The 10,116-nt window shown below is 51.9% G+C and overlaps 1 protein-coding gene across 1 annotated transcript; it reads left to right on the top strand.

Annotated features, from left to right (window-relative positions):
- Window positions 1-4,891: 4,891 nt before the first annotated feature.
- Window positions 4,892-9,868, top strand: LOC309683174 (tektin-3-like; the record flags this gene model as incomplete). The annotated part of the gene is made up of 7 exons (XM_082497375.1): window positions 4,892-5,449; window positions 5,997-6,080; window positions 6,543-6,613; window positions 6,863-7,006; window positions 7,495-7,717; window positions 8,545-8,699; window positions 9,652-9,868. 7 exons carry the CDS (start codon window positions 4,892-4,894, stop codon window positions 9,866-9,868), a joined length of 1,452 nt encoding a protein of 483 aa, XP_082353501.1.
- Window positions 9,869-10,116: the final 248 nt, after the last annotated feature.

Genomic DNA, 10,116 nt, shown 5'->3' on the forward strand with positions numbered 1-10,116 from the left:
GGGACAATGGCCCTACCTGGAGCCTCTGGCAGAAAGCACCAGGGGAGACTCGAGGTCGACCCCTAGGATTCTGGAGTGGAGGATATAAAGGCTCCGAGGCCAACTATGCTCCAACTGAGAAAGAAATCTTGGCAGCATATGAAGGAGTTAGAGCTGCTTCAGAAGTAATTGGTACTGAGGCACAGCTCCTCCTGGCGCCCCGATTACAGTACTGGGCTGGATGTTCAAGGGTAAAGTTCCTTCTACTCATCATGCCGCCGATGCTACCTGGAGTAAGTGGGTTGCCTTAATCACGCAGTGAGCTCGAATAGGAAAGCCATATGGCCCAGGAATCGTAGAAGTCATCACAAATTAGCCCGAAGGCAAAGACTTGGGGAAGGCACTAGAGGAGGTGGTGACACGTGCTGAGGAAGCTGCACCATATAATGAACTCTCAGATAATGAGAAACAGTATGCCTTGTTTACTGATGGGTCTTGTCGTATTCTAGGAAAACATGGAAGGTGGAAAGCTGCTGTGTGGAGTCCTACACGACAAGTCACGGAAGCTGCTGAAGGACAAGGTGAATCGAGTCAATTTGCAGAGGTAAAAGCCATCCAGCTGGCGTTAGATGTTGCTGAACGAGAAAAGTGTCCAATACTCTATCTCTATACTGACTCATGGATGGTGGCAAATGCTCTGTGGGGGTGGGTAAAGCAGTGGAAGCAGAACAACTGGCAGCGCAGAGATAAACCCGTCTGGGCTGCTGAGCTGTGGCAAGACATTGCTGAGCGGCTAGCGAACCTAGTCGTAAAGGTACATCACGTAGATGCCCACGTACCCATGAGTCGGGCCACCGAGGAACATCAAAACAATCAGCAAGCGGATCAGGCTGCTCAAATTTTCCAGACAGACTTGGACTGGGAACATAAAGGTGAACTATTCTTAGCTCAGTGGGCCCGTGACACTTCCGGTCATCAAGGAAGGGATGCAACATATAAATGGGCCCATGACCGAGGGGTGGATTTAACCATGGACACTATTGCGCAGGTTATCCGCGACTGTGAAACATGCGCCGAAATCAAGCAAGCTAAATGGTTAAAACCTTTGTGGTATGGGGGACAGTGGCTGAAATATAAGTATGGGGAGGCTTGGCAAACTGATTACATCACGCTCCCTCAAACTCGCCAGGGTAAGCGCTATGTGCTTACAATGGTGGAAGCAAGCACCGGATGGTTGGAAAGCTCTGCCGTACCCCATGCCACTGCCCGGAATACTATCCTGGGCCTTGAAAATCAAGTCGTGTGGCGACATGGCGGCCCAGAAAGAATTGAGTCAGACAACGGGACTCATTTTGAAAACAATCTTATAAGTAATTGGGCAAAAGAAGATGGCGTAGAGTGGATATATCCTATCCCCTATCATGCACCAGCTTCTGGGAAGATTGAGCGATACAATGGACTGTTAAAAACCACCCTAAAAGCAATAGGAGGGGTGGAACCTTTAAAAATTGGGACAAGCATTTAGAGCAAGCTACCCGGCTAGTTAACACCAGGGGATCCATCAATCGAGCTGGTCCTGCTCAATCAGACCTTTTACATACTGTAGAAGGGGATCAAGTCCCTGTGGTGCATGGAAGGAATTTGTTAGGGAAAACTGTTTGGGTTTTTCCTGCTTCAGGCAAAAGCAAACCCATTCGTGGGACTGTTTTTGCTCAAGGACCTGGATGTACTTGGTGGGTGATGCTGAAGGATGGAGAAGTTCAATGTGTACCTCAAGGGAATTTAACCCTTGGTGAGAATACTGAATCCTGAGCAGTATGATGCTGATCACTACATAATACTAACAGTGTTCCATACGTGCTTTTCAGGATAATAGAGAGGTGATGAAACCTGAGATAGCTTCATCAAGTGGCATCCAGCAAGCTCTTCAAGATGAACATGCTATCCGTGGGCACAAACCAGAGTGAATTTCGTACCATCTTTCCTGCCCTGAGATGAGACCCTGCAATCATGAACTAAATGGACTTTTGCATATAACTTTTGTAGGTAAATGTAAACCATAGATGAGTGACCTGCATGTATCCATCTCATATATATAATCTGTGTGTGTGTAAATTTGATAGATAAAAGTAATAGTAATCTGAGCAAGATGCAAATGGTATGGAATAAGGGGTGGAATGTCCTGGTTTGAGGTAAAACAGAACCAATTTTGTTCAGTAACTTCGCTTGTTAGCTGGGCCTCTTCTAACTACTGAAATTAACTGCATATTGTGCAGACAGCGTTCACTCTCTCAGAGTGATAAGACCACTTGTTTGTAGCTGATGCCCAGACATGGTATGCAGAGAGGCTCCTGCTTATACTTATTGCTATAACCCCCAAGGCCAACCAACTTTGTTATTTGCCCCGTTGGAGGGTCGGAAGCGGAAAAGCATAGTGGAGTCCCACCTGCAGGGAGAAGCGGACAGGACAGGTGACCCAAAACTCACCAACAGGGTATTCCATCCCATCTGCCTCATGCTCAGTATAAAAGCTGAGGGATCAAAGGGGCAGCTCTTCCTTCAACGGCCGACGTCTGAGGAGGACTCTGTTCATCTGCCTGTGATCCCGATTCTGAATCCAGATCCGGAATCCAGTTCCCGTCCGTCACTGCGTCCAGCCTGGGACTGCCCCAGTGCCAGCCGGTGACGTCATTGTCATCTCGGGAGCTTGACAGGGTTTTGTGTCTATTTTTCATTTTTTCTTTTCTTTTATTATTAATACTTCATTAAAGTACTTTAGTTCCTTCTAAACTCATAAGTCTCTTTTTCCTCCTCTGCCTCTCTCTTTGAAGAGGGGTAGAGGGGAGCATCTGTCGGTGCCATCTGGGGTGCCACAGGTCCCCAGTAGTGGATTTTGGCCTAAACCACGACAGTCCCGTAGCTTGTGAATTTGACTGGTTTCCCGGTGCCATGAAGTCGATTTTAACCCGATTAAAGCAAGACATGTATTTAAAGTGAAATCAAAGTGTGCTAACCTTTGTATACAGAAAACAGTTGGAGTTCTTCTCTATCTCAGATCTTTGGCAGCAGAGGCATTGCTTTCTCATGGAGGCCGGCTCCGTGTGTATGTGTGCACAGAAAGCAGGAGCGGTGGGGCAGGGTGTCAGTGCACCCCTGAGAAGCTGTAAAACATTTGGTCCGGTCTCAGTGTGCAGCTGCAATAGCTGGGAAAACGGGAGGAAACCAAAGGCGGCAATGAGAAGACAGCTGTATCAGCCTGAGTATTTGATGAGCCATATACATAGCTCACAGTTAACCTCAAGTGGTAACATGAAGGAAATGAAAATGTTTCTTCTGGGGACTATGTGGCACAGGGGTGGTGACAGTTGGCCTGATGGGTGTTATCAAAAGTTGGAGACAAGTCCCCTTGATTGGCCGGAGCAGACGCCCAAAGGCTGTACTGGGTTGCCCACGGATGGCAGCGGGAGCTGTCCAGGGACGGGATCAATTGTCCCAGCAAAGGCAGTCTGGTTGCCCAGAGTCTGCACTGAGCTGCCCACGGGTGGCCTCGGGTTGCCCATCAAGAGCACCGGGCACCAAAGGGCTGCATCAGGTTGCCATAGCGGCTGCAGGGAGCTGCCCGGGCAGAACCCGGTCCCTGAGCGCCCTGCGCCCCTGGCAACGCTGCCCTGGTTCTGTGTCACACAGGGCACTGGGGACGCTGCAGTGTCTGGCAGTGCTGCCACCGAACCCCACAGCACAGCAGGGAGTAGCCGCCCTCCCGGGCACTCCCAAGCCTCTGGAGGTTTCGGGTGAGTATGTACCATTATGGGAAAGGTTTTTTTATGCAAACTTCCCATTTTTGAAGGACTCAAGTGGCTTTCACGCTGTAACAGATGGGATTGAGCACATGCTTTGTGTCAAACCCCACTCCCACCCAGGCATCTTGTTGCAGCACACCAGTGTCCTCACCTTTCACTGGGCTCTGAGCCAGGCTGGGAGCCGTGGGGAGGGGATGGGGTACGTCCTGAGTCCCCTCCTGAGGGTTTGGCCTCAGATGCGGTGTGTTAGGGACATTTGCTGGCCCTCTGCATGATGTTTCTGACAACAACTGACTGATACCCTGAATCTGAAAAGAGCAGTAGCACCCACAATGCCGTATGCAGTTCTCGGTAGCAAAATCTTCACGTGTGGCCATTCCTCCTAGGGCTCCTGCAAGGCTGCTGTTTACACACCCCTCTGAAAAGACTGTCTGGGATTTCTCCTTTCCAAGTGCATCGATTTTACGTCAGGTGAGGCGTAGGCATTTTTCTTCCTTTGCAAGTCAAGAGAGGGCTGTTCTCTTGAGACTGAAATAGCTGGAGGGGGGTCAAATTTGGATATAGATCTGCAAAGCATCAATGCAAGTGAAGGTGGGGGGTGAGGATTGAGTCCCTGACCCACCAATCACACTGGGTTGGTCCAAAGGGGCGCAGCTATCGGGGCTGGAAAGGGCACTTTGAAAGAGAAAAGGACATCTGGAGTACTAGAAGATCAGCACATACGCCAACCAAAAGAAGCCAATGAACACAAGACAATCACCAGCTACACTTTCACGGGATTGACAGATTTGAGGAGAATGAAGGCTAATATCTGTCATTCTCCTGAGCAGCCATGCTTTGCTTTTCTCCGCATTTCAGTACTTGAGGCTAGATACTAAACAAATTCAAATCCCTTTCCAGATACAAATGCTTGGGGTGCTGTGAGAAGGCATTTGCTTTCAAGAGTTTTAGGCCTGTACAGGTGACCTGTGGGTGCTGTGTGCGTTGCTGTTTGTGTTAGAAGCTGCATGTGTTGCTGTAAGAAGGAAGGCAAGTGCAGGAGCTGACTGAGGGAAGTTGTCTTCTATCTCCTCCTCTGTGCAGGACAAGTACTTGAAGAGCAGTGGTCAGGAATGGAGGCTGTCGGCTCTCGCTTAACGGCAAGACGTGCCAAGGTTCTGCCTGCCATCAACACCATGACTGCCAGCTATAAAGACCGTTTCCCGTACTACCCGTTGCCTCAGAGCTCCAGCCTCCCCTGGATGCCCAGCACCTACTCTAAAAGAGATGCCATCAAACCAGCTTTGGCTCCCTTTTCCAAAACTTCCCAGGGGATGACCACCAGCGAGAAGCTCCCTTACATTTCCAACAGAACAACCCTCTTCACCCGCTACACCCCTGACGACTGGTACAGGTCCAACCTGACCAAGTACAAAGAGTCAGAGACTTCCCGGCACAATGCGGAGGCTCTGAGAGTTGATACCACCCGCATGATTGAGCATAAATACCAGCAGACAAAGAAAACACAAGCAGAAAGCACCAAAAGCCTGGGAGGACGTGCGAATGCTATTGAGTTTTGGAAAGGGGAGCTCTGCCGTGAGCTGGATGAGATGATCGGGGAGACCAACACGCTCACAGACATGAAGAAGAGACTGGTGAGAGCCTTGGCCGAGACGGAGGCCCCTCTCCAGGTAAGCACTCTGTCCAGTGGGCTGCAAGCTGTAGCCTACTGCTGGAACAACTGCAGCCATTCAAATGTCTAACTAAGTTCCACTGCAGCTCCGCAAGACCTAGAGAGTTTTTATGAAGAGACCATAAGTTAAGTTTGCAATGTCTTCCCATCTGCTGCATCCCCTATCAGCCCGTTATGAGCTCATCACAACTCCATTTGCTTAACCAAATATTTGTGTAGGCGGAACATCCAAATTCCTGGAGTGGGAGACAGAAGCCCATGTCTTCCTACAACACCCTGGGGAGGTCAGCATCAAGGCTGACACAGGTGCCTGTGCCACAGCTCTGGTTGCAGCCGGGACACACGTGCTCCCTCATGTTGATTTGATGCGTATGGTGCAGTTCGGTTGCTTGTGGTCAGCTGAAGCAGCCGCCCTGGGCACTTTGTTCCCCTGGTGTCCCCTCTGTGCCCGCCTAGAATTTCTTTTCTTCCATTTCTTGAGATGGGGACTCTCTCTATAGAGAATCCTGCCTCTGCACCCGACAGTGATGGCATGTCCCCAACAGGTCGCTCAGCAGTGCTTGCTTCAGCGGGAGAAGAGGATGGGCATTGACCTCGTCCATGATGATGTGGAGAAAGAGCTCTTCACGGTAAGTTGGGCCACCCAGATCATGTGTTAAAGCCAGTTTTACCTAAACTGCCCTACAGAGGCTTTGCAGCCTTCTTCCCTACCTGGCTCCTTACCGCTGGGGAGGTGCTCAGCTCTTCAACCCCCCCAAAACCTGCTGGGCCAGGGGATGGGGTTCCCCCAGGCAGCAGCATGCCCACGCCGTGTGGGTATGACTTGGCCGTACAGAGGAAGGAATAGCTGAAGAGCAGCTGCATGTTTGTGTAGCGTGTGGGGGTTCTGTGTTCCTCTTCAGGGAGTAGTGCACTAAAGACATGCATGCAGTTTGGGGGCACTTTCTCCACTCCCTGCCTGTTTACTCTGGGCAGAAAGACAAGCAGGCAAGTTCTTGCTGTGTGCAGGGTTGGGGAGGTCTTAGGGGACGAGTGGCATCAGGACAACTGAGTACAGACACTGATGATGGGGCCATGTGTCCTTTACCCAGGAAGTCAATGTCATCAGGTTGTGCCAGGAGAAGATGCAGCGGTACCTGGATGAAGCCAAAGCCCAGCTCGCGTAAGGAGGAGCTCCTTATGTCATGCCGTAGGGCTGATGTGCATTTGCAGTTGTGATGTGGACCCCCAGCAGACCCCGACCTCTCCCCACACCCTGCAGATGGAAAAGCCAGGCGGGCTCCCCGGGAAGTGGGCAGTGATGCTCATGGGAGGACAGAGCTGCGTGGGAGGGAGCTGCGGGGAACTGGAGCGGGGAGGAAGCCCTTCCACCTGAACATCCCCAGCGATGGCTGTTGTTTGCATGTTGAAGGTCCAACAGGGCGGCCCAGCACGAGCTGGAGAGGGACCTGGCCCACAAGCAGGCGGCCCACCGCATCGATGACAAGTGTCACCACCTGAGGAGCACCTCCCACGGCATCAGCTACTACCCAGCGGTGGAGCGGGTCGATGCCACGTGAGTGCACGCTGGGCGGCACGCCAGCAGCAAGCTGTGCCCGGGATGCACGGTGCCTCTCCCTGGCAGGGAGCTGCTTGTCCCCAGCCCACTGTCAAGGCACGTGCATCCCGCCTGGAGACAGCTGCCTGAGTGGGACCGTTTCTCTCTGCTTATTGTTATTCTTACTGTTATTGTTATTGTTAACCTTACCTTTATTCTTACCCTTACTCATACTCTTCTTCTCATTCCTATTTTCTGTTGTTGTTCTAGTAAACTGTCTCTATCTCCACCTGTGAGTCCTGTTCTTTCTCTTTCCCCTCCATTGAGAGTGGCTGTGTGGTCCTAGCTGCTGGCCAGAGTTAAACCACAACCTATGCTCAAATTAAAGACGGAGATTTCAGATACGTTTAATCAGTGCTGCTCCCAGGCAGGCTTCATGCCTGCCCACGTCCAGCTTCAGCACTACGGGCTTACCGGGGCCTCTTCTTCCCCCTCACCTCCTGAAGGATCTCGGTGCCGGACTCTTGGGCCAAGATCACAGACGACAACATCCTCCGCTCACAGAGCCAACGGGCGGCCTCCTCCAAGCTGCGGGACAACATCGAGAACCTGCTGGTGGTGGTGGCAAACGAGATGCGGAGCCAGTTCAACAGGGTGAACATCGCCTTCACCAAACGCATCAGCGAGACAGCCGATGCCAAGAGCAAGATCCGGACCCACCTGGCCAAGGTAGTCGGAACCCCTCCCTTTCGGTGTGTCACTGTCACTTCCTAGTGACGCCCCTGAGGTGGGACCCTTAGGAGTTGGCACCGTAATTTCATCTCAAGGGCTCTGTTTTTGCTAGGGCATCCTCACTGGCAGCCTGGGAGCACAGGGATTGCCAGCAGAAAATGCCAATGCTGGTTGCATCTCCTGGTAGTTCCTTCAGAAGCGCTGGCTGCCCTCCAGAACGGCCTTGCTGGGCCTCTGCTGGGCTGCCTGCTGGGGGGGTTGCAGGCTTGCTTCTCCTCCAAGGACGTGCTTTCACTCTCCGTGCTCTGGGGCTGCTGCACGGGCATGCGTGTGTTTGCTTTGCCAAGCAGAGTCAGTGGAAATCAGTGATGGACACCTGCCTCAGAGCTGTGGGTCTCATAGAAAGCTTCCTGAAACGTGCCCGACACTGTATTGAGTAACTGAGGGAAGACGGGGCTTGCAGCACTGCGAGCTGATGCCACGTCTTTCAGTTAGGATCCATGAAGAACCTTCCCTCTCTGAGTTACTGTTGATGGATGATTAGTTCCAGCAAGCGGTAATTTTGGGAAGCTGGGAATTCAATAGGTCCATCAGTGCTCCAAAACCTCCTCTGATGTGACAGCAAGAGCCAAGAGAGGTTTTTCCCTGAAGAAAAATTACTCTTGGCTCTGCGCCTTGATGTGTAGCAGAATGACAGGGGTCTGAGCCCAGGGTCTGCTTATTGAACTTGTTTTGTTCTGCAGATGGACAAGAGGAAAGGGTAATTATGTTGTCACTTGAGAAGATACTTTTTAATTTGTGCATGGGTTTCTTTTTTACGCCAGACGCTGCAGGAAATCTTCCAGGTGGAGAAGACCATAGAAGCCATCCAAAAGGCGATTAGGGACCAAGGGCCTCCCTTAAAAGTGGCTCAGAGCCGGCTGGACGAGCGCACACGCAGACCAAACGTGGAGCTGTGCCGGGACACTGCCCAGCTGCGGTAAGGCAGGAGCGTGGGTCTGGTGGGCTCCTTGAGGAGTTACGGCTGGTAGCACCCGGGGGTAGCACTGCATGAAAAATTAAGCATAAGCATGAGGGGATGGATTCTTCCCGCTTGGGTAAGCCCCATCTTCTCTCCAGCCTGCTTCCCGGCAGTTGGATGTGCTCAGTTTTGAAGGACGAGCCCTTTACTCTCCAACAGGATCCTGCTGAGATCCCTTAGGCCCTTCCTTTTGGGGAACTGCAAGGAAGGGTGCCCCCTATGGAGAAGCAGGAAGGGCTGTCCTCACCTTCTCCGAGGACACTGGAAATCCTTTCAAGGACACAGTGGTCTGTTTGGGATTGCACGCCGAGGAGCTGTGGAGGAGTAGGCTGGCCTGAGCGCCCAGCAGCACCCCCTCTGAGGCACCCCAAAGTTCACCCCTCCTGGGAGCCCGTTGGGCAAGACTCCAGCTGAAGCCTTTTCAGAGCAATTGAAACCCAGCCCCACAGCCTTTGCAGCATCTCGTACAACAAGGGTTTTTTCCATCCTCCCCTTGTTTCACATTCACTTTTAGCCTCTCCCAGATGTCCTGTTTTCTTTGTGTGCATCTGTGGGCATGGGGAGGATGCCTGCACAGGGAAATCCAGGAGGGGGAGCCAACAAACCCCCCAAACCAAGCAGGAACAGGAAACCACACCTGCTCATCCCTCTTCTTGCTGGCCCGAGCTGCTCTGGGAGAGGCGGCTGCGCATTGCCAAAGCCTTTGAGCAGACTTAACCATGCCTCCCCGCTGAGGTCTGGAGGAGCTCTGCCCTCAGCTTTCCCATGCGTCTGCCAGAAACGGGGGGTCTGAGTTAGTCTGAGCACGCTGAAGGGGGTAATCCTGTGACCAAGGGGCCCTTCAGCAATGCCACGCTAGAAACCACCCCCACGATGGCACTGTTAACCAGGGTTTCTTGCTGTTTTCCAGCCTTGTCAACGAGGTCCACAAAATCAACGAGACGGTCCAGAGCCTCCAGCAGCGCCTGAGAGACACCGAGGACACCCTGCAAATGCTGGTTCATACCAAGTCGGTCTTGCAGCATGACCTGGCCGTCAAAGCCAACACACTCTTCATTGATGAGGAGAAGTGCATGGGCATGCGCAAGACCTTTCCCAGCACTGTGCGGCTGCTGGGTTCCATTTAGGCTCAGCTGAACTCACTGAATCTGTTGTGGGAGGGATTCCCAGTTTGGCTAAGATGCTTTGGAAATACTTGATTAGAGTTTCACTTCCTGCTGAAAGCCATGAGTAGAAATTAAATGATCTGTTTGTGTGTTATACGGTCTACCGGTATTTTTTTTGCCTTTGGTTTTTCTCTTTCCACTGTACTTTCATGGTGTGCCAGAAAGTCACTGAAAATACTTTGTATGCGACTAAGAGTAAATCCACCCAC

This window comes from Vanellus vanellus, assembly GCF_965231255.1.
Source record: "Vanellus vanellus genome assembly, chromosome: Z".
In the NCBI taxonomy this organism is placed as follows: Eukaryota; Metazoa; Chordata; class Aves; order Charadriiformes; family Charadriidae; genus Vanellus; species Vanellus vanellus.